The sequence below is a fragment of the Cydia pomonella genome, chromosome 25, assembly GCF_033807575.1.
Source record: "Cydia pomonella isolate Wapato2018A chromosome 25, ilCydPomo1, whole genome shotgun sequence".
NCBI classification, from domain to species: domain Eukaryota; kingdom Metazoa; phylum Arthropoda; class Insecta; order Lepidoptera; family Tortricidae; genus Cydia; species Cydia pomonella.
Genome location: NC_084727.1, coordinates 3,159,527 through 3,185,767, shown reverse-complemented (window position 1 = coordinate 3,185,767; position 26,241 = coordinate 3,159,527). Strand labels below are relative to the sequence as shown.

At 36.9% G+C, this 26,241-nt stretch overlaps 1 protein-coding gene across 2 annotated transcripts in view; it reads left to right on the top strand.

Moving 5' to 3' along the window:
• Window positions 1–26,241, top strand: part of LOC133531476 (aldo-keto reductase family 1 member B1-like) — a 28,786-nt gene that overhangs the window by 573 nt on the left and 1,972 nt on the right. Inside the window, exons 1-6 of one of the 2 annotated variants that reach the window (XM_061869723.1) lie at window positions 80–302; window positions 4,614–4,756; window positions 12,910–13,051; window positions 13,697–13,891; window positions 14,497–14,696; window positions 25,595–25,750. In XM_061869723.1, coding sequence (XP_061725707.1) covers window positions 228–302; window positions 4,614–4,756; window positions 12,910–13,051; window positions 13,697–13,891; window positions 14,497–14,696; window positions 25,595–25,750 — 911 coding nt within the window. In that variant the 5' untranslated portion in view covers window positions 80–227. Of the gene's footprint in view, window positions 1–79; window positions 303–4,613; window positions 4,757–12,909; window positions 13,052–13,696; window positions 13,892–14,496; window positions 14,697–25,594; window positions 25,751–26,241 lie in introns of those variants that run through there. The other variant, XM_061869724.1, reaches the window with a different exon arrangement.

Genomic DNA, 26,241 nt, shown 5'->3' with positions numbered 1-26,241 from the left:
ATATTATCTTTAAATATCCAACTTATCAGTCATACACGTCACCCTGACGTCACCGGCAGCCGGCATTTTGTGACTGTTCTGTCAAAACAAAGTTTCCTGCGAGTTATCTTTATCTTTTCGCGTCTTATGTTGTCTAGCGCTATCATTCTCTATCATCGCTAGTAGAATTTGAGTTCATCAGTGTTTTACTATATTTCAAGACGTTTCTAACTTTATTTGCTTCTAAAATGGCTTCAAAAGTGCCTAAAGTAGCATTTAACAACGGATTCGAATGTCCAATACTTGGCATCGGTACATGGAAGGTACTGTATGTATTCAATTGTATGTGATAGAATTTTATTTGAAAATCTGTTTATTCAGTCTTCATTGTGGACAGGAAAGGTTCAAATTCGAACCCGGTTTAATATGTACTTAACCTCTAAAAGTTGTACTTCTTTATTTTAAATATCATCATATTATTGGAGTTTTTGTGATGCAAATTGTATAAATTTTAACTTTTTGGGTGACATTTGATCTTCCTATTGAGAGGGGAACAATTTCCTCAATCAATCAATTCATACTTTATTTCTCATAATATGATTTACATAGGATCTTAATCTAATGAATAATACATGCGTATTCAACCTGCATGCAGGTGTACAAATATTGCATTATTCTATATAATTACATCAATAATATTAATGTCTTATTATTCTATTCATTTAATATATATATTATCCTATATTATTTACATTCAAATCATTTAGAAAATCCATAACTATATCACAAACACACAAAAGAAAAGATGCAAGACATAAAATAATATACAAATTAACATAATTTAATAAAAGTGAAATATTAAACATAATTAAATAATTTAAAAAAAATATAATAATTATATTACAAGTTAAAAATCAAAATTCCACTTGGTCATCAATATTTAACAACATAGTATGACGACCGGTTTGGCCTAGTGGGTAGTGACCCTGCCTACGAAGCTGATGGTCCCGGGTTCAAATCCTGGTAAGGGCATTTATTCGTGTGATGAGCATGGATATTTGTTCCTGAGTCATGGGTGTTTTCTATGTATTTAAGTATTTATAAATATTTATATATTATTTATATTGTTGTCTAAGTACCCTCAACACAAGCCTTATTGAGCTTACTGTGAGACTTAGTCAATTTGTGTAATAATGTCCTATAATATTTATTTATTATTTATTTATAGTTATAACATATCTAAGTATTCATTACACTATAAAAGCATTTTTCCTGTAGCCATGTTTTTCTAAACTACAAACTCATTGCAACAGAAAAATATTTAGAAATGCTTTTGTTTGTAAGTTGTTAAAGAACATGATCAGATATTTTCGAACAACTTGGCCACCCCAATCTATTTTGATAGTATTACTGGCTGCCACAACTATCTATAAAATCTGAACAACTAGTAGAGTAGAGGTACTTAACATAGTTTGCTTATCTCCAATCCCGATGTAACTGTAGAGATAAATTAGTATAAACACTGCATAGATAAGACTTTCAACCTGAATTTGAACAGTTAATGAAGCTTATAGCTTATGGTCCTGGGTTTGAATCCCAGTATGGGCATTTGTTTATGCGATGAGCACAAATATTTGTTCCTTAGTCATGGGTGTTTCTATGTATTTAATTATGTTATGTCACAAAGTCACTGTGGCAGTTCAAAAATGAAACCAATATTTCCGTGTCCAACTATATAATATTGATCAATTCAAAGACGTTAAAGGAATTTCCTCCCGCGAACGCTTCGGCTGTGGAATGAGCTTCCTGCCGAGGTTTTCCCGAGGGGCTACAGTATGGGGTTCTTCAAAAAAGGAGTGTACAGGTTTTTAAAGGGTCGGCAACGCGCATGTAATGCCTCTGGTGTTGCAGGCGTCCATAGGCTACGGTGACTGCTTACCACCAGGCGGGCCGTATGCTTGTTTGCCACCGTCGTGGTATAAAAAAAAAAAAAAGGTATGAAGGTTTTGCCTCAGAGTTAACTCATTAAACGGGTCCACACAGAGCGAGCATTAATTTCCTCGCGCACAAAACGACCAGTGTAGATATGCCTAGGCTGAGGCGACGCGGAAACACACGCGCGCCGCCTTGTCGACACATTGTCGTTTTTCTGCTACATACCGGGAAACCCATGTTATCGGCTACGATCGTAATAATTAAATAAATAAATATTATAGAACAATATTTCACAAATTGACTAAGTCCCATAGTAAGTTCAATAAAGCTTGTGTTGAGGGTATTTAGACAACGATATCTATACTCGTAATATACACATATTTATAAATACTTAAGTACATTGAAAACACCCATAACGCAGGAACAAATATCTGTGTTCATCACACAAATAAATACCATTACCAGGATTTGACCGGGACCATCAGCTTCATAAGTGACGACCGGTTTGGCCTAGTGGGTAGTGACCCTGCCTACGAAGCTGATGGTCCCGGGTTCAAATCCTGGTAAGGGCATTTATTCGTGTGATGAGCATGGATATTTGTTCCTGAGTCATGGGTGTTTTCTATGTATTTAAGTATTTATAAATATTTATATATTATATATATCGTTGTCTAAGTACCCTGACCACAAGCCTTATTGAGCTTACTGTGGGACTTAGTCAATTTGTGTAATAATGTCCTATGATATTTATTATTATTATTTATTTATTATAAGTAGCTTGCAAGTAAACGTACCTAATTTACTGTACATTCATGCATGTGGTCTTTACCTATAAGTAATTGTTACGCTTAGCGTTAATAGTCAAAACGTTTGTATTTATAACTTACAAAGTGTAAACATTGTTGGAGAACCAATAAAAATTAAATAAAAAAAATAAGTAGGGTCACTACCCACTAGACCAGACAGGTTGTCAATTGCTGATGTGAGGTTTTACTCTCATTAAAAATATTTAGGAATGTCTTCCTAATTGCATAATGTAGAATTAACTCAATTAATACATATTAGGCGCATTAAAAACACGTGACTAGTGGGGAGACACTAGAGCGCAACTTGGCATAACTTGACGTTGATGTCCCTTTGCCTGCACAACCACCACAGATAAGATAATGACTTGAATTTTGACAACTCCAAATAGCCGAAAGGGATAGTGCCATACATTAAAAAGGGACACCATGATTTGTCCCTGAATCGCTGTCAAACTTCGGTTTTGTAGGAAGTTTCCTTTCTGTACGGTAGTATTATTTATTCTGTGACATGACTTAGGCATTTATTATCAGTGACTTACATAATATGCTGGTTATCAACATTGACTTATTATCAGCATGGGAGTACGTATGGTGCCTTGACCTCTTGCCAAAGACCTTAATCATGTTATTTGTGAAAAACATACATGGTATAAATACGAATAATATGATAATTTGACGACATTTCTGGCCTAGTGGGTAGTAGAACTCATAAAGGAAGCGTGCAAAAACCGTAGGGGGCAGCACAATAGACGTCAGCTTTTTGGCGCGAGGCGTAAATGTGAAGTTTATGCTTCCAATGTAGCCCACAAGATGGCAGAACATACTGTACACAAGAAATGAAGTAAACGTACGAGAACGGTAGATGACAGCACTTACTTTGGCGTGAAGTGACAATCATGTATATGTTTCCGATTCAGGCCGCAAGATGGCAGATCCTTCCACGCACACGGTCACTATACAGGTCTTTCAGAGATTAATGACCAACTTTTACTAGAGGATCAACATTGAAGTCGCGAAAAAAATTTGTCTGCATCATATTTTGGCTAATCAGATCAGATGTCGATGTTGTCTATGGGATAGATACTTGGCCGTTTCATATTGTGGCTGATCAGATTAGATGTCGATGTTGTCTATGGGATAGATACTTGGCCGTTTCATATTGTGGCTGATCAGATTAGATGTCGATGTTGTCTATGGGATAGATACTTGGCCGTTTCATATTGTGGCTGATCAGATTAGATGTCGATGTTGTCTATGGGATAGATACTTGGCCGTTTCATATTGTGGCTGATCAGATTAGATGTCGATGTTGTCTATGGGATAGATACTTGGCCGTTTCATATTGTGGCTGATCAGATTAGATGTCGATGTTGTCTATGGGATAGATACTTGGCCGTTTCATATTGTGGCTGATCAGATTAGATGTCGATGTTGTCTATGGGATAGATACTTGGCCGTTTCATATTGTGGCTGATCAGATTAGATGTCGATGTTGTCTATGGGATAGATACTTGGCCGTTTCATATTGTGGCTGATCAGATTAGATGTCGATGTTGTCTATGGGATAGATACTTGGCCGTTTCATATTGTGGCTGATCAGATTAGATGTCGATGTTGTCTATGGGATAGATACTTGGCCGTTTCATATTGTGGCTGATCAGATTAGATGTCGATGTTGTCTATTGGATAGACAACAATTTTTTTCGGATTTGGTTCCTTAGTAAAAGTTGCTCAATATGCTCGTAATAATAGTAATTTACTCGCAAAATATGACTAAAGGGCTTAATTAAAAGCAAAACGGTTGTGGCATCACTATGGTCAATTATATACTAACTTCGTAAAAAATGGCTAAAGCTTGAATACACCTGTACATTGTTTATTAACAATTTTCAGTCAAAACCCGGCGAGGTGACGCAAGCCGTGAAGGACGCCATCGACATCGGGTACCGCCACATCGACTGCGCGTTCGTCTACGGGAACGAGCCAGAGGTCGGCGCTGCGCTCAGCGCCAAACTCCAGGACGGGACCGTCAAGAGGTCAGATTCTTAATTCTATTCTTAATAATAAATACTAGATATACCGCCACATAGACTGTTCTTCTACGGAAACGAGCCAGAGGCCGGCGCTGCGCTCGGCGCCAAATTCCAGGACGGGACCGTCAAGAGGTCAGCTTCTTAATAATAGATACTAGATATACCGCCACATAGACTGTTCTTCTACGGAAACGAGCCAGAGGCCGGCGCTGCGCTCGGCGCCAAATTCCAGGACGGGACCGTCAAGAGGTCAGATTCTTAATAATAGATACTAGATATACCGCCACATAGACTGTTCTTCTACGGAAACGAGCCAGAGGCCGGCGCTGCGCTCGGCGCCAAATTCCAGGACGGGACCGTCAAGAGGTCAGCTTCTTAATAATAGATACTAGATATACCGCCACATAGACTGTTCTTCTACGGAAACGAGCCAGAGGCCGGCGCTGCGCTCAGCGCCAAACTCCAGGACGGGACCGTCAAGAGGTCAGATTCTTAATAATAGATACTAGATATACCGCCACATAGACTGTGCGTGTACGGGAACGAGCCAGAGGTCGGCGCTGCGCTCAGCGCCTAACTCCAGGACGTGACCGTAAACCTATAGTTTCGCTTTTTTGAATTATAAAAACCTTTTTTGTTTTGCAAGTTTAATAAAAAAGAAAACCTATTACTAGTTTTTCATTGCGTGAATAACATACTTAAAAAAATCATAGAGAACGGAAAAACGTTTTCTCTTTTTGTTTGGTTGGACGACCTCGTGGTATACTTCTCTTGACCTATCCCATTCGACCATCGCGTAATTGTTGGCTACGAAATATCTTATGACACGATTATATTACGGATGTCATGTTGAACACCCGCGTACAAAAATTCCAACTGTAATTTTCTTTCCGACAGTCGCACATGTGCAGTTGCCACATATTAATTTTTAAGAAGTATATTGTTGGCCAGTTTGTGCTCGGAACAGCGACATCTAGCGAACGTTTTGTACTATGTCGCAGTATTTTTCTTTTTAAGCGTTATCCGAAAGGGACTTAGTATTCCATCTGTCCAATATCTTGGTATGTAGAATGTGTATGTGCGTCTAACATTTTGCTTAATGAGAGAGTGAGACGCAATGCACATTGGACCAAGATATTGGCAGATGGAATACCACCCTTACAAACTCCAATCATTCATTTAATTTATTTCATTGCATTAAGTTATGTTTTACCCATTATGCAGATGTACAAAATGGTGGTGCTTATATCTAAAGCTAACTGAAAATTTAGTCATTAATATACTACTTCAAATTTAATGTTAATACCCGGGTCCACACAGAGCGAGCACGCGCGAGGCAATTTCCTCGCGCACAAAACGGCCAGTGTAAGCGGCGCCGGTTTTCCTCGCCTGAGCTTAGTGAGAAAAAACTGACTAAGAAAGCAATAGTCTTACAAAAATTAAAATAATACATATATCTTACACATATTTTAGATGCTTCTCCTAGAAATTTTTATTGTAGCTTTCACAGTTTTCATGAAAATGTAAAACAACTAAAAGTGGGGTTGGGGCGGCGTGTATCTACTTCGGCTATTATTATAAACCTAAAAGCTATATGCATGCCAAGTTTCGTGCTTTTTGCCGGATGGACCATACAAACAACAACTCTTAATTTTGTAATAAAGTTTACGAACTCTCAGGTAACATTTATGGGCAATGGTGCCTCCATACTAAATCGAGCTAAGGGTCCACACTATATTATAAGATTTATAAGCTTTTCATCACACTTTGCTAGAAAAAGATCTTATTTCATGCAGGTGTACTAAAGGACAAAGGCCTTGTTCCCGCGGGAGTTATGGATTGTGAAAAAAAAAACCAACATAGGGAGTCATAGCTTTTTTTTTAAATTCTGTCACTAATTCATACGAACCATGTAGGGTTACTTTTAAAATAGTGTCATTTATAATTTAATATTTTTATTATGTTTTAAAAGATTTTATTTCATGCATGTAATAACCGTTTAAAATATTTTAACACAATTATAATTCGTGGCCGAATGACGGATAGGTCTGCAGCTTCTTCTTCAGCCACGATTGGAAATTGTGAAAAAATAAGTATTTTAAACGGCTGTTAAATTCATCAAATTAAATAATTTTAAACATAAACAAAAATATTAAATTAAAAACGTCAGTATTTCAAAAGATGGTACTTGGTTTGTATGAATATGTAACATAATAAACATAAACTCTCTAGGGAGTTATAGCTTTTTTTTCCACAATCCATAACTCCAGCGGGAACAATATAGTTCTAAGGCCTTTGTCCTTCAGTACACCTGCAAGAATAAGATCTTTTTCGAGCAAGTGTGATGAAAATGGAATTATGGCCGAGGTAAGGAACTTATTTTTTATCAAAAACTGAATTTATAGCGGAACAAGTATTTTGTTTGCATGAAATGTAGTAAAATGTGTGTGTCCCCCCCCCCCCCCCCCCCCCTCTGTAACTTCTGAATTAAGAGAATGATAAAACTAAAAAAATATATGATGTACACAGTGGCGGGGCAAGACCAAAATTTTATATGGGCAAGATATATTTAGCGAGGCCCTCTGGTGTCGCAAGAAATAACGAACATTTTTACGTTGTGTCCGAGATATACTTATTATATGAGCCGCGAGGCCCTTCCGACGGCGAGGCCGTAGGCGGTGGCCCACGTCGCCCACGCCTAACGCCGCCTCTACATTACCATGCAAACTTCCACCGAAAATTGGTTTGAACGAGATCTAGTAAGTAGTTTTTTTTTATACGTCATAAATGGTACGGAACCCTTCATGGGCGAGTCCGGCTCGCACTTGATACGTGTTTCTTGTACACATTTTTTAGTCAAACGCAATTTACACTATCCAATTCAGTAAGTATTTTCCGATCCCACCTTTTGTAATTTTTTATCACTTAAGAGGCGTTTTTCTGTTGTTTGCTTCAAACCAACAACCACAAACAGCTACAAAAGTAAAAACGCCTGAAGTGTGAACTGAATGGTTTTGACGTTTCTCTTTTTTTAAACAAGTAATTGGCCCTATAAATAACCTAATTTTATTTTTGAACAAGTTGCGCCACACAAAGACCTTTTACCATCACCAATGATGATGATAACAATGAAATATTGTAGTAGTAATAGTAATTTATTTTATTTGCTTTAAATGTAGTACAATTGTGGTGTTACAATGGATGAGTGAGCGTACATTCAGACTTTAATAAGTCATGCAAATTATTTCCTTTGATATCTAAATTATTTCCTTTGATATCTAAATTATTTAGTTTGATATCTAAATTATTTCCTTTGATATCTAAATTATTTCCTTTGATATCTAAATTATTTAGTTTGATATCTAAATTATTTCCTTTGATATCTAAATTATTTAGTTTGATATCTAAATTATTTCATAACTTATTACTAATTACATATTTCGCTTAATTTTTAACGACACATGAACATGAACGACGAGGACATGAACAGCTACTGTTGTGGAGGGAGTGTTACAATTTAAAAACAGAATTCAAAATAAATTAAAAACACATTATAGCAAGTTAATAAATCATTATACAAATATTTGAAATATTAATGACATTCTTAAAAAGATTTCAATGTAAAAGGAGAATGAAATATTAACCGTTACTTCTGTTTTACTCATGTCCTCAAAGGTTAACTGGAAGAGATCCCATACAGGGATAAGTTCGCTTTTGTTGTATTTAATTTACTCTGTAACTGTGTTTTTCGTGTTTTTATTTCTATGTACAATAAAGTATATATATACATAAAATAAACACTATTAATTAAAATATGACTAGGTCGCGAAGAATAAAAATTCCAGAAATTACAAATACACAATAAATTAATGAATTAGAAAAAATAAGTAATTATTAAAATCAATATTAAGTGTACCTACAAGTTTTTAACTAATAATACTATGTATTTTATTTAATAATCCGTTTGGACATTATTGCAATTTTGGTGGTGGTTTGGTAGTGGTGGTTCAGGTGCTACAGCTATTGCCTGCTTTCCAGCTTGGTTTAAGGGCTCCTCTACACGATGGCACAGCGTAGGCCAGTCTAAGAGATGCAGCTATGCGGTAGAATGAGATAGCAATATCACTTACTCCCTCTAACGCATAAATGCGTCCCTTGGACTGGCCTGCGCTGGGCCATCGTGTAGCGGAGCCATTAGACCATTTCCGAACAGTGGCGAGAAAAGATGTTTGTAACCCCCACATATATCGGCTAACACTCTTGTCACCCAAGTCAGGTAATAAAATATGTAGCACGGCAAAATCACTCATGGATAAATTTATAGGAACGCAAAAAAAAACTTGCGTTCCTCTAAATTTGTCTGAGTGTATGTATAATAACGACATTTAAATTAATGTTAGTATCAGTGTTGCACTAATTGTCCGCTAGATGGCGCTGTCCCCGGCGCAAACTAGCTAACGGTATTCGTTTTTGAAATGGTTAGTTTATTTTTATAACGGTTTTGTTAGGAAAAGTAAATCTCAACGTTATTTTTAAATTTTTTGCAATCGATGTTATTGTTTGAATACATTGATTATTATAATTTTATAATTAAATAGATATTATTTGTTTATTATACAAGGGGCACGGTTATTGTTTAACATCTCGTGCGATTGCTAATATTGATACCCGAGCAAGCGAAAGATTCCAAAATTAAACTGAGAGCGTAGCTAGAGCTAGAGGTCCGAAAAATGGAATTTAGAGCGTTGCGAGGGTTCCAAGGCACGGGTTTATATAAATTTTGCCATTGAGTGAATAAGTGAAACACAAAATTGTCTCGGAATTAAATATTCTCCCTCTACCCTGTCTCTATGTGTTTGAAGTCTCTAAATTTGTAAAAATGAATATGAACTTGTTTAAAACAGCAAAGGAGGTGTTTCCTAGAAACACAAGGAATACAAACAGGCTTGTTGTACCTAAACAGCAAAAAACTGCTGCTTTTAAGAAAAACTGTTACTCAATGGGTATTGCCATATACAATAAGCTACCAGACTATACAAAACATCTGCCATATACTAAATTGGAAACAGCGCTTTTTAAATGGCTACTGGAAAAAAATCTACTCTATTAATGAATTTATTGCGGATAGTAATGTATAAAATACATATTAGTAAAATATATATTATTTATACTCTTATTTTTAGTTTACTACGGAACCCTAAAAAAGAACTGACTTTACAAAACAATTAAAAATGTTGAGAATTGCAATCGCAATCCAGCGCGGGAACACTTCCTGCGTAATGGGCACCCTATCAAGGGCGCAAAATCTTGCTAGGTATTTTTAACATTACATACTTAATTATTTTATTATCTATTGCTGGCACTGTACACTGCCAAATTGACTTATTGTTTATTCTATTTTAGTTTAATATAAGTTAATGTAGTTTAGTAATTAAGTTAATTTAAGGTAGTCTCATGTAGTACAAATTTTATGTATTATAAGGACCCATTTGCATGCTGACAAAAACGGCTAAACAGGCTAGGACATGTAACTTTTGTAACCTTTTATGTAAACCCATTTTATGTGCAAATAAATGATTATGATTATGATTGTTCACCACCAACACAAGGAAAATACTAACTATAAAATATCAAAGCAAATCGATTCAGAATGAATGTTATTAAATTTGGACCCGGGTACGTCCTTAAACTACGTCCAAAAGAGAGGTATGGGCATTGTGAATGTCATCTCGCTTTGTGTGGTAGGGCACAGCCAGTGGATGTCATTCCAGATCTAGAGCAGAGCCCAACTGGGGAAGTACCTCCACCTTACAGAAAACTGCAGCCAAATAACACTAGACCCTCTAGTGTTGTGTTCCTGCCGGTGAGTAAGGTTGCCAGAGCTCAACGAGGGGGGGCGGGTTTAGGGTCGGCAACGCGCATGTAACTCCCCTGAAGTTGCAGGCGTACATAGGCTACGGAGACTGCTTACCATCAGGCGGGCCGTATGCTTGTTTGCAACCGACGTAGTATAAAAAAAAAATTAATCATTCAAAATCATTATTTAAAAGTCAAACCAGCCAACATAAGAAAATACTCCAAATTTGCATTTCATTACTTTGCCTCACATGTGGATAAAATGCAACTTTCTCCTCAGTTTTTGAACAATAAAGAGCGCCTTTACCAGCTGGTGTGGTGAAAAAAAATGTACAGTCAGCTGCAAAAATATGTATCGACAGAATCGTCTCATAAATATGGTACTACGTTATTACACTGGAATAAGATGCTATGGGACATATTTTTGAGTAAAATTAGTACACCCATATTTTTACACTTGACTGTACTACCGTTTGGAAATTATAATTTAAGTCAGACAAGAACAAAACAAGGAGATTTTGAAATTAATATTATTTTTCGTACAGATTACAGGTAAGCCGAATACTAATGTTTGGTTCAGATCTTACCGGACCGAATATTCGGCCGAATTATTCGGTTCATCTGTAACATTTGAAAAACGCCTTAATTACATTAGTAGCTTAACCCTTTAGCGCCCACACCCACTTTTGGGAACCATTTTTAGGATTCCGTACCCAAAAGGCAAAACGGGACCCTATTACTAAGACTCCTCTATCCGTCTGTCACCAGGCTGTATCTTATGAACCGTGATAGCTACAGTTGAAATTTGCACAAATAATATATTTCTGTTGCCGCTATAACAAACAAATACTAAAAAGTACGGCACCCTCGGTGGGCGAGTCAGACGCGCAGTTGTCCGATTTTTTCAAATTTATTTATTCAATAGTTTAATTCTAGTAACTTTAAGACTAATACATATGTTAGTATACACTTATAGCTATGTTAATATATGTACAGACTTATCACTAGATAATTACTAAAACTGTTAGAACATATAAACCAAACAGGTTTTAAACCCAATGTTCCTTAGCTGGAAGCTATTTTGTTTTGTGTGTGGTTTTTATTTTGTCAGTTTACAAACAAATGAATACACTTATCGTTTTGCTGTCTGTGACAAAATAATGTTTTACTCTATTCAATCCTGGTAGAATTCCACTCCAAACCCAGGTTTTGGGCCCAGGGTACGCGAATAATTAGTACGTAAATAGTTTTCGGCAAAAAGTTCAAAAATTAATTCGAAAATGTCGTATGAAAATTTGCCGACGACGACCTCGTCTTCCACGCCGAGTTCCGGGATCGCAGTCAACTTTGAAAAGCTCAGTGGCATAGCCAACTATGGAAACTGGAAGTTTTTGATGCGTTTGTACTTGATTCACGAAAATCTATGGGATTGCATACAAGAAGAGTCTACCGGCGTTCCCAAGGTCAGCGATGAGCGTCAACAACAGAGAACGCTTGCAAAAATATGCCTGATGGTGCAGCTGTGTCTAGAAGTACCTAATGAGTGGTTAGACATAATAAGTACTTCTAGAAGGCATATCATCACAATGCTTCAAATATGGGTAGTCAATCCTCCGCAATCGAAACCAGTAGGGCTAAGATGGTCGACTCTTTATCATTTGTCACCATGCCTGTCACGTTTTAACAAGTATGTAAGTGCGAAAGTGACGGACATAGTGACAAGTGATAAAAATGGAACCATGATGCCACTGCTGGATTGGGATCAAATGCTGAAATAACGCCTCAATACGCCTAACGCCTCTTTAATGGTAGTAATCGAATTATACGCCGTAACCCAGGTGTACCCAAGTGGGTACAATGCTTCCTAGATAATTCCCTAGAAAGAAACAGGTCTGAAGGCAAGGGACTCACAAACAAATGTTCAACACTACAAATAATCAAAACGTCCTATGGATGCAATATGTCTCCTCATGTAAAAAATATTGCAAAATACAATTATAAATATGGAGTCAATGAAATATAAGGATATTTTATTAGAGATGTATACAGTCTCTAAATGTCGAATTACACAAAAAAATATGATAAAAAAATACAAACAAATACTAAAATTCTTTAGATATGTAAAAGTCTAACTGTCAGAGATAAAATATAATAAAAAATATATCATTAAATTATCCTTAGAGATGTAAAGGGTCTCCAAGACTTGAATTCTTATAAATAATTAAAATACAAGAAATAACTCCAAGATGGACCAAAAAAGTTTCATCAATTTTTTTGAATGCCTAAACGTTTGGTTTCAGAGAGGATCTCTTTATCACCTCCAAGCTTTGGAACACGTTCCACCGCCCAGACCTGGTGCGTGGCGCTCTGCTCAAGACCCTGGAGAACCTCGGCCTGCAGTACCTAGACCTGTACCTGATCCACTGGCCTCAAGGCTACAAGGTACGTCGTAAACTTTACTTATTCAGTTCATGTAGTTATGTATAAGTATTGCGATAGACAAATATGAAACACAGAGGCCTATCACATGTACTTTTTACAAGCTTTTATTTAACGTGCAATGTAACTATGTATGTACGGGTCAAATCTTGCAAGTTGAATTTGACCCACTTGCCGGTTTCGGGTAAGTCGGGTGACAATGCAATATTGTGGTACCATCGAGCTGATCTGATGATGGAGGTGGCGATAGGAACTCTGTCGTAAAACAACGCAACCTAATTGTGTGTGGGGTTTTTAGACTTGTCTCGATGAGTATTAGTTGCATGTGGAAAGAAAAGTACAGTCAGCTATAAAAGCTTGTACATAAATTGAAAATTTTGCCAAAAACTTATTATAACTATATTTCCACAGACAATGTTTGGCGCCATATCATAAAACCTCTATGATGCTTTCAAAATCCGCAAATAGCGACCAGCATTAAGATAATCAAAGTCAAATGGCGTTCTAAAAGTTTTAATCATGTGTCGAAAGATGGCAGTAGATTTACTGTGGCTACAAAGTTTTCTTTAACAATCCTCCTCTATTCCCTCTTTGTTTGAAGTGAGGCATGTCCACATTTAATTGCAAATTTAAGATGATAATGAACAGGAAGACGGGGATCTGTTCCCCGCGGACGCCTCCGGCAAGATCCAGTTCTCGGACGTGGACTACGTGGCCACGTGGGCGGCGCTGGAGCCGCTCGTGGCGGAGGGCCGCGTGCGCTCGCTCGGACTCTCCAACTTCAACTCCAAGCAGGTCGCTCGGGTGCTGGAGGTCGCCAACGTCAAGCCCGTCGTCAACCAGGTATGATTCTCTGGATATTTTATTATTGGAATTCGAGGGAATTGATAACTTATTTTAGGTTACTTGTCGAAAAAAAACCAGGCGAAATCAGCATTGGCTTGAGTTTTTAAGTATGTTTTGCCAACAAGAAACATACCAAATATCAAATGTCAAATTACAAAAAAAAAACCAATAAAATCGAAATTATGTCCATTTTGACAAACAATATAAATTACAAAATACAATTACAAATATGGAATCGATGAAATAACATATACTTTATTAGAGATATAATGTCTCTAAATATCAAATTACATAAAAAACTATGATAAAATATAAAACCAACAAATATTAAAATTCTTTACAGATGTAAAAGTCTCTAAGTGTCAGAGATAAAAAAAAATATATAAAAAAAACATTAAATTATCCTTAGAGATGTAGAGGGTCTCTAAGACTTGAATTCTTATATAAACAATTAAAAGACAAAAAATTAAATCAGACAAGAAAGTCCTGGAAGCGATTGCTGGTCTATATTTTCCTCGGAAAATTTTCTAAATTTAGTAATAATGTCTTATAATATTTATTTATTTATTATAAATTTAATGTATAAAAATTGTCATTTCCAGGTCGAATGCCACCCGTACCTCAACCAGCAGCGCCTAAAAGAGTTCTGCGAAGCTCGCGGCATCAAGCTGACCGCCTACTCGCCCCTGGGGTCCCCGGACAGACCCTGGGCCAAGCCTGGGGAGCCGCTGCTCATGGAGGACCCCAAGCTCAAGGCCATCGCTGACAGACTCGGCAAGACCCCTGCTCAAGTGCTCATCAGGTAAACACTCGCTAGTCTCGGGGTTCAATTTCCGCTCCTAGCATTAATTACGCTTGTTATTCAATTTCGGGTTGTCTCTCAGTAAAAAGCTACCATTATACACCGTGTTTTTATTGAATTCCGTTAACTTCGGAGGATCAGTAAGAACGACATAGTTAATTACCAAAAAAAAAAAAAATTTTTTTAATAATTTATATTTTTATAAAAAGTAATAAAATATTGCATATAGCGTTGTTGTAACACGGGCATTACATTTAACTCAACCAAACAATTAAAAACTGTGACATATCACTGTCATTTCGAACATCAATCGTCCGAGATAGTATTTACGTTTAGTAGTAGACATGTGTAAGTAATGCGCGTAACATCACAAATGAGATATCACTCAAACGCGTAATGTTGCATTACGCATCACTCCGAGAAACCAAGCATTACTTCAAACATCACTCGAGCATATGACTGGCCGAAGCGCGCGTAAACTCGTAAAGCATCAATATAGATTGACGCGCCGGTAGTCGGTACGAAAGGTCCGTTCAAGTACAATCCGCGTAATGTATAATGTTATGAGCAATGAGACGTGATGGTGTGATGTGTGATGTTTGTTTGCCATGCTATCATTACTTTGCTATCCCGCTCGCACCCGCACTCACTGCTCGCTCGCTCTCATTCCGCAATGCTTTCGGAACACTTCGGATCGGTCCACTCGGCCGGTCGGTAGCAGTCGCATTTGAGTTATTGCAAATTTCATTAAATTGATACGATAACGGATTTTTGCACCTGCAATCGATTTAAAACTGTAATGCGTTACCATAGAGCTTACAATGTTTTTAGTATTTTACCTATAAGGATGCGGCTAAATGATAATTCGCTTGCGAGTTTGAATTTGACGAACAAAAACGTATTTACTGTTTATTATTGTTGTGAAATGTTTGGTTTGGTTGACTTTCGCGGCAAATTAAATTAAGCACGAGTGAAGTTACTTATTTATCTTTAATTTAATAGTGAGCTAGTGTTTACAGTACATTCTCGTATCAGTATCATATCATAATTTTATTTATGTACATAAATAAAAATACTACCTAGTGACTCGATGGCGTTATCTCATTAATTAACAGATATTTTCTTTTATTTTTTATCTATGATGCATATTTTACGACTATAAAAATAAAAATATTAAGAGGAATTCCTAGTTGCGATTTTTCCATACAAACGCTCTCGACTGATTCCTCCCTAGATTTTTAACCTAGACCAGTGATTTTTTCAAATAAGATCAATATCATCAATATCTGTGCCGCTATGTTTTGCTTTTTTGGATTATTTTATTTTGAAGAAAGATACAGCGCCTCGAAAATCGCAAAAACGGCTCAATTGAATTGGCTGTAAAAAAAGGCACAGTATACAAATATGACAAAAAATATCCAAAAAATCAAAACATAGCGGCATAGATTATTTCTTCCTCTTGCAATTTCCAAAATTTCATAATGATTAGTTGCGTTTTGGAGGAGGAAACAGTCGAGAGCGAAACCTCGATTTTTGAGTTTTTTGCGAGTGAATTTCGGTCCGAGCTGCAGTTGTCCTTATCGCACGAATTGGAGGCGGAGACAGTTTCTAAATATACGTACACAGAAGGAATAGTGATGGGCATAACATCCTTATTAGGGATTGCGGAACCGGTACTGTTTTAAAGAACCGGGATTTCCCGGTACTTTCGGAACTGGTCTAATTATTTCATTATTTTAAATAAAACGACAGCATTTTGCGATTTGACCACCTTTCGTATTATAATTTAATAATCACATTTTCTTTTATTACGTAGTAGGCAATTTTAGTAGTAGGCTTCTATCCGATCTTCGCTCTGTAATTTATTTTGCGTATTGTGATGAAACTGTGTTTGTTTTTGTAATTGTGTTAACAGACCTAGCACTGCTGTAGACCGATATCCGATCTTGACCCTTCCAGGTAAAGATCGGACCAGAAACAATCAGATCTTTACCTATTTAAAAAACAGCAGTGATTATCAAACTTTAAATTTTCTTCAATTTACCTACTGACCTTAATTATCACATTTATTGTTTTCTTGATCACACTTTCCTACCATTATTTTTATCCAGTACCACTACCAGCGCGACGGTTACTGACAATGTAATTTTTTTAATTTCCGCAACCCAAAGGTTGCCTTTTAGCGATAAGACCGAATGTTGTTTACCTGTGCTTATGTGTTTTAAATTTTTCTTTTGTATTGTTTTCTTTTATTGAGGTGTGCAATAAAGAGTATTTATATTGTATAGGGATGATGATACATGTTGAAATTTATAACAAAATCGAGTAAAATAAATGAGCAATTTTTCGCAATAACGTACCTACACATACGGATGCATATGTAGATGTGCACGCATACATACATTGCTAGTTTCGGATACAAAATAGAGATAGGGCTTCGAAATTAGTTTCCTTAAAATGCTTCAAGAGGGCTCTCTTTTCCTATATATTTACTTTACTCTTTACATACGATCCTTACATTTTAACAAAAAAAAAAAAGATTGTATTGCAACTATGTATGTATATATATATATATACATAATTGCAAAATTAAACCAACAAAATCGCAATTTTAATTATTTTCCATACTTCAAGATGGGCTCTCAGTGACCTTGACCTTTTTAAAGAACTACTTAGTCTTTTTGATTTCTAAGTTTGATTCTTATTTTTTTGGCGACCTTCATTAAAAATGACTGGGCACAATTATTTTTTATTTTGATTTTTGTCCCTCCTACTTAAGTACTTAATATCTTCCAGTACATTCCATTCAATAAACAATACATTTATATTTTCCCTAAACCTCTACAGTTCACGAAATCTTAAATTGTCAAAACTTCGCAACGTATCTATTATTTTAGTGGTTTTTTTTTATTACTTCGGGTAAACCTTACAATAAGAGGTTTCTTAGCACATTGTTTACTTATCAAATTGCCTTATGACATATGTATCAAGTTTGAGAGCCACAATTTTATCAATTTTTGTATCAGGGTTAAGATCGGATACAAAAGGGTAGACACCGGACCTATTTCTTTGTGATACCTTATTCTCTTTCCATTAGAAGCAACTTTTTTTCACCATCCAATGTTCTCTTGATGGCAAAACACTCGTTACCCTAAAAAAATTATGTCTCATCTTTACACAGGTACAAAACTAAAACCGTTCTATATTGAAGATTACCAAAATTCAGGCCGAATCTACGGTTATTATTTAACGATTCGCTACGTACTTCAAGAATCTGTCACGTGTTGAGATCTCGAAAAAACATTTTTTCACGAGTTCTCTCAATTGGTCCCAAAATTGTCCGGCATTATCCCAACATACTTTACCCAGATTGTCATTGCGATACGTTCTTCAATAAGGCGGCCCAAGTTTAGCCCCATCGTACTACAAGTTAAATAGATTGTAGTTTAACCATAGGTATATTTATACCTACTTACAAAATTTCACAACACACCATGATCACTCCCAACTTACTGATACGGATAGGTACAGTCAAGTGTAAAAATATGGGTGTACACATCTTACTCAAAAATATGTCCCATAGCATCTTATTCCAGTGTAATAAGAGCGTAGTACCATATTTATGAGACGATTCTTTCGATACATATTTTTGCACTTGACTGTACAACGACAACCGAAGCTGAGACATCATTCTTTTTTGCAGTTTTTACCTATATGGTAATTAATATCAATCAATCAATCAATCATTTATTATTTCGTCATCATAGGTGTAAAATACATTTAGTACAGGTGATAGGGTGTTTGGTATTAGGGTGTAATAGATACAGTATAATATAAAAATGAAAAACAATATTACGTGGTAACAACAAAAACAACTTGCGTCGGGCAGCGCAGAATAAATTCCGTCTGGCTCGCGGGCGATGTCGACGGAACGGCGCGCAATGAGCGAGCGCACGAGTCTCGCGTCTGTGTGCGCGCACTCACACTTAGATAGCTCCGGCTCCCGCCCACCGCAACGCGACAGAAACATAGCTTCAAAAATTCGAGATTTGAATAGTTGCTCAGCTAGGAATTGCTCTTAAGAGGAATTCCTAGTTGTGATTTTTCCATACAAACGCTCTCGACTGTTTCCTCCCTGGATTTTTAACCTAGAGCAATGATTTTTTCAAATAAGATCAATATCATCAATATCTGTGCCGCCATGTTTTGCTTTTTTGGATTATTTTATTTTGAAGAAAATTACAGCGCCTCGAAAATCGCAAAAAACGGCACAATTGAATTGGCTGTAAAAAAAGGCACAGTATACAAATATGACAACAAATATCCAAAAAATCAAAACATAGCGGCATAGATTATTTCTTCCTCTTGCAATTTCCAAAATTTCATAATGATTGGTTGTGATTTGGAGGAGGAAACAGTCGAGAGCGAAACCTCGATTTTTGAGTTTTTTGCGTGTGAATTTCGGTCCGAGCTGCAGTTGTCCTTATCGCACGAATTGGAGGCGGAGACAGTTTCTAAATATACGTACACAGAAGGAATAGTGATGGGCATAACATCCTTATTAGGGATTGCAGAACCGGTACTGTTTTAAAGAACCGGGATTTCCCGGTACTTTCGGAACTGGTCTAATTATTTCATTATTTTAAATAAAACGACAGCATTTTGCGATTTGACCACCTTTCGTATTATAATTTAATAATCACATTTTCTTTTACTACGTATAATCACAATAAACAAGTAATTTTTTTTTAGAAATATAGTATTTTACATTGCTCATACTTGTGCGTCACAAGTAAAAGATAACTACATTGATGTTTGCCACTAGATAGCAAATTAAATGAAATTACATTGACAAGGGGATTTATATAAATATAAGTATCGCAGTCGTATTGTATAATCCGCCGTATTACATTACGGCTAGCCGATATCAAAATAAGGGCCATTTTGAAATGCGGCGGTTCAACGATTAAGGTATGTTGGGTAAATACCGGATGCGGGTAAAGAACGTAGGACATTCATTTCTCCCTAATTTGGCTTTATTTTTTAATGTTGGCAACATTGTGTAAGACGCCATTTCATTGCGCCTCGACTGCCAGTGTTCCCGCGTCGCTCAGGGAGTCGGGCTTGTGCTATGCGCAATCACAGAGAGCAAGGTAAATTTCGCGAATTCTTTCTTCTATCCGATCTTCGACCTGTAATTTATTTTGCGTATTGTGATGAAACTGTGTTTGTTTTTGTAATTGTGTTAACAGACCTAGCACTGCTGTAGACCGCTATCCGATCTTGACCCTTCCAGGTAAAGATCGGAAAGAAACAATCCGATCTTTACCTATTTCAAACACAGCAGTGATAGTCAAACTTTAAATTTTCTTCAATTTACCTACTGACCTACTTAATTATCACATTTATTGTTTTCTTGATCACACTTTCGTACCATTATTTTTATCCAGTACCACTACCAGCGCGACGGTAAATCAAAAGGAAGAGAGTTTGGCAGTCTATTTTGTATGTTTGTATATTGTATGTGTATGTACACCTACTTACTGACAATGTAATTTTTTTAATTTCCGCAACCCAAAGGTTGCCTGGAAGAGATCGCTTTTTAGCGATAAGACCGCATGTTGTTTACCTGTGCTTATGTTTCTGTTTTCTTTTATTGAGGTGTGCAATAAAGAGTATTTATATTGTATAGGGATGGTGATACATGTTGAATAAAATTGTATAACAAAATCATACATAGCTAGTTTAGGATACAAAATAGAGATAGGGCTTCGAAATTAGTTTCCTTAAAATGCTTCAAGAGGGCTCTCTTTTCCTATATATTTACTTTACTCTTTACATACGATCCTTACATTTTATAAAGAAAAGATTGTATATCAACTATATATATACATAATTGCAAAATTATACCAACAAAATCACAATTTTACTTATTTTCTATACTTCAAGATGGGCTCTCAGTGAGCTCAACGAGGGGAGGGAGGGGGTTAGGTCGGCAACGCGCATGTAACTCCTCTGGAGTTGCAGGCGTACATAGGCTACGGATACTGCTTACCATCAGGCGGGCCGTATGCTTGTTTGCCACCGACGTAGTATAAAAAAAAACCTTGACCTTTTTAAAGAACTACTTAATATTTTTGATTTCTAAGTTTGATTCTTATTTTTTTGGCGACCTTCATTAAAATTTACTGGGCACGATTATTTTTTATTTTGATTTTTGTCCCTCCTACTTAAGTACTTAATATCTTCCAGTACATTCCTTTCAATAAACAATACATTTACACTTTCACTAAACCTGTACAGTTCACGAGATCTTAAATTGTCAAAACTTCGAAACCTATCTATTATTTTAGTGGTTTTTCTTACTTTATTACTTCGGGTAAACCTTACAATAAGAGGTTTCTTAGCACATTGTTTACTTATCAAATTGCCTTATGACATAGGTATCAAAGTTTGAGAGCCACAATTTTACCAATTTTTGTATCAGGGTTAAGATCGGATACAAAAATACGAAAAAAAAAAACTTTCGTTGACAATTTTTAAGTTTGTAATTATTGGTGACTGTAATGTAATTTATATACATTGGAGAAGGGTAGACACCGGACCTACGAATACGAACGAATCTACGGTTATTATTTAACGATTCGCTCCGTACTTCAAGAATCTGTCACGTGCTGAGATCTCGAAAAAACATTTTCTCACGAGTTCTCTCAATTGGTCCCAAAATTGTCTGGTATTACCCCAACATACTTTACCCAGATTGTCATTGCGATACGTTCTTCAATAAGGCGGCCCAAGTTTAGCCCCATCGTACTACAAGTTAAATAGATTGTAGTTTAGCCATATATTTATACCTACTTACAAAAACGGATAGGTACCTACAGTCAAGTGTAAAAATATGGGTGTACACATCTTACTCAAAAATATGTCCCATAGCATCTTATTCCAGTGTAATAAGAGCGTAGTACCATATTTATGAGACGATTCTTTCGATACATATTTTTGTACTTGACTGTACGACGACGACCGAAGCAGGGACATCACTCTTTTTTACAGTTTTTACCTATATGGTAATTAATAGATGCAGTATAATATAAAAATTAAAAACAATATTATGTGATAACAACAAAAACAACTTGCATCGGGCAGCGCAGGATAAATTCCGTTCGGCTCGCGGGCGATGTCGACGGAACGGCGCGCAATGAGCGGGCACTAAAGTCTCGCATCTGTGTGCGCGCACTCACACTTAGATAGCTCCCGCTCCCGCCCACCGCAGCGCGACAGAAACATAGCTTCGCGCATGTCTACAGTATTTAGTAGCAAATATACACACTCGTACTAAACACTAATCAATATGTAAACAAGCCCTAAGGCAAGTGTACACGCTCGTAAGGGCCTTATAAGATAAAAATTAAATATTGATTATCTCCCAAATTGAGTTAATTAGAATACCGGTGTCTTGGAGAAAGTTACTTAATTTAAGCTTAAGGATGCACCCTTGAAATTAACGGAAATAAAAAAAAACACGGTGTAGAAACGCTCGCAGTGCTTAATATTCAATATCGACGCTCGCTCCGTGGTCGACATAACAGATAAACGTACTATTGTATATTGAAGAGGAAAGGGGACGACCGCTTCTCCATACAAACGTAGTCCTCATTTTCCTCTGGATATTGACATAAGGGATACATAATATGATGTAAATTAAATCATAGCTATGTATATTAAACGTAGGAGACATTTTGCTTTTTTTGATTTTGTGTTTTTTTTTTAAATTAGGAGGCTCAACGAGGGGTGGGAGGGTTGTTAGGGTCTAGAGTTGCAGGCGTACATAGGCTACGGAGACTGCTTACCATCAGGCGGGCCGTATGCTTGTTTGCCACCGACGTAGTATAAAAAAAAACGGATTCATACAAATTTTTAAATGCTCCTAACTCTTATAATAATTATAAATTTGACAAAAATCAAACGTAGTGGCATAGTTGTGGTTGATAAATTGTGTCAAAATATTTTCAATTATGATAATATCCAGAGATGAGGACTGCGTTTGTATGAAAAGGCGATTTCACTGGTTTCCTCCATTTTCGTCTTGAAAACAGTTTTTGATGAAAAGTTTGACCAATTCGTCGGTAGATGGCGCTGTACTAGACACAAACTGACTAAATCTGACTAAATTGTAAATGTACTGTATGTACAGTCAGCGTCAAATACTTAGTAGCAGTCAAAGTGGCCAAATAGTTCGGTACACCATACTAAATATATGGTGTACCGAACTATTTGGCTACTTTGGTTGCTACAAAGTATTTGACGCTGACTGTACTGTCTGCTTGATGTATGTGTAATTTTCCTATTCCTCTAATTCATTCGTGCACTACCTGTTTTAAAAACTTACTGTTCTTTATATCCTGCTACCCTAAGGTTGTCTGGAAGAGATCGCTTACAGCGATAAGACCGCCTGTTGCTACCTTTCTTTACATTGTAAATCTGTTTTTTAAATTTGTTTTCTTTGTGGTGCAATAAAGAATATTTACTTACTTACTTACTTAAATCTGTACCTTTCTAGAGATTACCCTCATTGCTCGAAACAGATCTTATTTCATGCAGGTCATTGTTCCCGTGGGAGTTATGGATTGTGAAAAAAAAGCTATATCTCCCTAGGGAGTTTTAGCTTTTTTTTATTATGTCACTTATTCTTAAAATACCAAGTAGCATACATGAGTTTTACTTTTAAAATACTGACGTTTATAATGTAGTATTTTTGCGTAATTTTAGTTTCAGTTTTCCTACCTTACCTTATCTTTTTCCTCGTGTCGTCCCGATTTTGCCACGGCTCATGGGAGCCTGGGGTCCACTTGGCAACTAACCCAAAGAGTTGGCGTAGGCACTAATTTTTACGAAAGCGACTGCCATCTGACCTTCCAACCCAGAGGGTACTAGGCCTTGTTGGGATTAGTCCGGTTTCCTCACGATGTTTTCCTTCACCGAAAAGCGACTGGTAAATATCGAATGATATCGTACATAACTTCCGAAAAACGTTTTGGGCCGGGGTTTGAACCCGGGACCTTCGGATTGAAAGTCGCACGCTCTTACCGTTGGCAAGAGCGCTTTATAGTACAATAGATAGTAGGTAGTTTTTAGGGTTCCGTACCCAAAATATGAAACGGGACCCTATTACTAAGACTCCGCTGTTCGTCCGTCTGTCTGTCTGCCACCAGGCTGTATCTCATGAACCGTGATAGTTATAGTTGAAATTTTCAGAGATTATAAAATAAATGATATTAGAAACCTAATTATCATTTTTGAAGACCTATCCATAGATACCCCACACGTATGGGTTTGATGAAAAAAGATATTTTGAGTTTCTGTTCTAAGTATGGGGAACCCCCAAAATGTATTGTTTTTTTTTTCTATTTTTGTGTAAAAAATTTAATGCGGTTCATAGAATACATCTACTTACCAAGTTTGAACAGTATAGCTCTTATAGTTTCGGTAAAAAGTGACTGTGACATAAACGGACAGACAGGCGGACATGACGAATCTATAAGGGTTCCGTTTTTTGCCATTTGGCTACGGAACCCTAATACCACTTGATTTGATTTAACAGTCAACAACCATAAGCATTAAATACAGCGCAGTAGCAATAAGTATACAACTTTTAAGAACTATAGTACAGTCAAGGTATTAAATATCGACACGGAAAAAGTGCCAAAAATATGTATACACGACCTTATTGCCTATACTTTAACCTTTTGAACGCCACGCCTATCGTACGCGGCGCGTAATCGTGAACCTTGTCGGTACGCATGAAGGTTGATATTGGGCTGTAGCCGCGCGCGGTCTTTGGTGGTCAAAAGGTTAAGGTAGTGTATACATATTTTTGACACTTTGTACGTGTATATATTTAATACCTTGACTGTATACCATGTAAATGTTGTAAGTGCGACAATGGGCTCGGGACTCAGCTTTGGCCGCGAGTCTGGTGACTGCACAGCGCTGTTTTTCAGCCCGTACCTATCTCTTAGCTTATATATAAACTAATATTACTTGCTAGCTCGACCTCTTTGACGACCGGTTTGGCCTAGTGGGTAGTGACCCTGCCTACGAAGCCGATGGTTCCGGGTTCAAATCCTGGTAAGGGCATTTATTCGTGTGTGCATGAGCGTCTGGTAAGGATATTTGTTCCTGAGTCATGGGTGTTTTCTATGTATTTAAGTATTTATAAATATTTATATATCTCTAAGTTAATTTTTAGATTTTGAGGTATGTTTCAACATTCACTATCATTTACAATAGCTATATTATCAAAAAACTAAGCCTAAATTAGCCTGAGGCATTGTTCCCAGGACACTGGCCGCGTTCCCTCTCTGCACAGTGAGGCTAAGTTTTTGTGCGAAAAAAGCGCCAGCTCGTAGGTCGCCAGACACCCAGACTAGTTTAGTAGAAATTTCTTTTACTAGTTTCTTGGTGTCGGACGACCAAGGACCGAAAGTTTCAATCGCAAGTGCCGCAAATACATAATTACTTTTTAAAAATGCATATTTGCGACACTTGGCAATTTGGGCGTCGTCTGCTGCCGTCCCCGGCATACATATATCGTTGTCTAAGTACCCTCAACACAAGCCTTAGTGTGCTTACTGTGGGACTTAGTCAATTTGTGTAATAATGTCCTATAATATTTATTTAGCTATAGGGAGAATACATGCCCTCATAGCCTGCGTTCACATTTAAGTAGGTGCTCATTTAAATAAGATTATGTATTTCCGTTGCCGCTATAACAACAACTAAAAAGTACGGAACCCTCGGTGGGCGAGTCCCACTCGCACTTGTCCGGTTTCTTCACTACCTGTGGTGATAAAAACTTGCACCAAAAATGATTTTTTTGCCAAAAACTTACACAGATACCAGATCGACCGCGGCGTCATAGTGATCCCGAAGTCCGTCAACAAGTCCAGGATCGCCTCCAACTTCGACGTGTTCGACTTCAAGCTGTCCAAGGAGGACCTCGACCTGATCGACTCTTTCAACGTGGACGGCCGATTCGTTCCGATGACCGCGTGAGTAACGTCATAATCAAAGATAATTAAGTCCAAGAGTGCTCACTCAAATACTATTATTTTCGTAGTCTACATCTAGCGTCAAGTAGCGGAACTCTCAGTACTGCTATTCGACAATAGATGTCGCGGCAAACAAAAAGTCTAAATCTCAAAGATTTTTCGCTATTATTATAATCAAGAGTAACCGGAGCTCTATTTTCAACTCCTACGCTTACTCTGGTTATAATGTTAGCTGAAAATCTTTGTGCATTAGACTTTTTGTTTGCCGCGACATCTATTGTCGAGTAGCAGTACTGAGAGTTCCGCTACTTGGCGCTAGATGGACTACTAAAATAATAGTATTTTTGTTAACAAAACCGTTGTATGGAGTGAGCACTTATCGTCTTCTAAATTCTCTTTGGTCATAATATAGAACATAGAACTTTTTGTGGCAAAAAGTGACAAAATGAAATACCGACATTAGGGTGGAGCGAAATTCTTTTTTTTTTTCG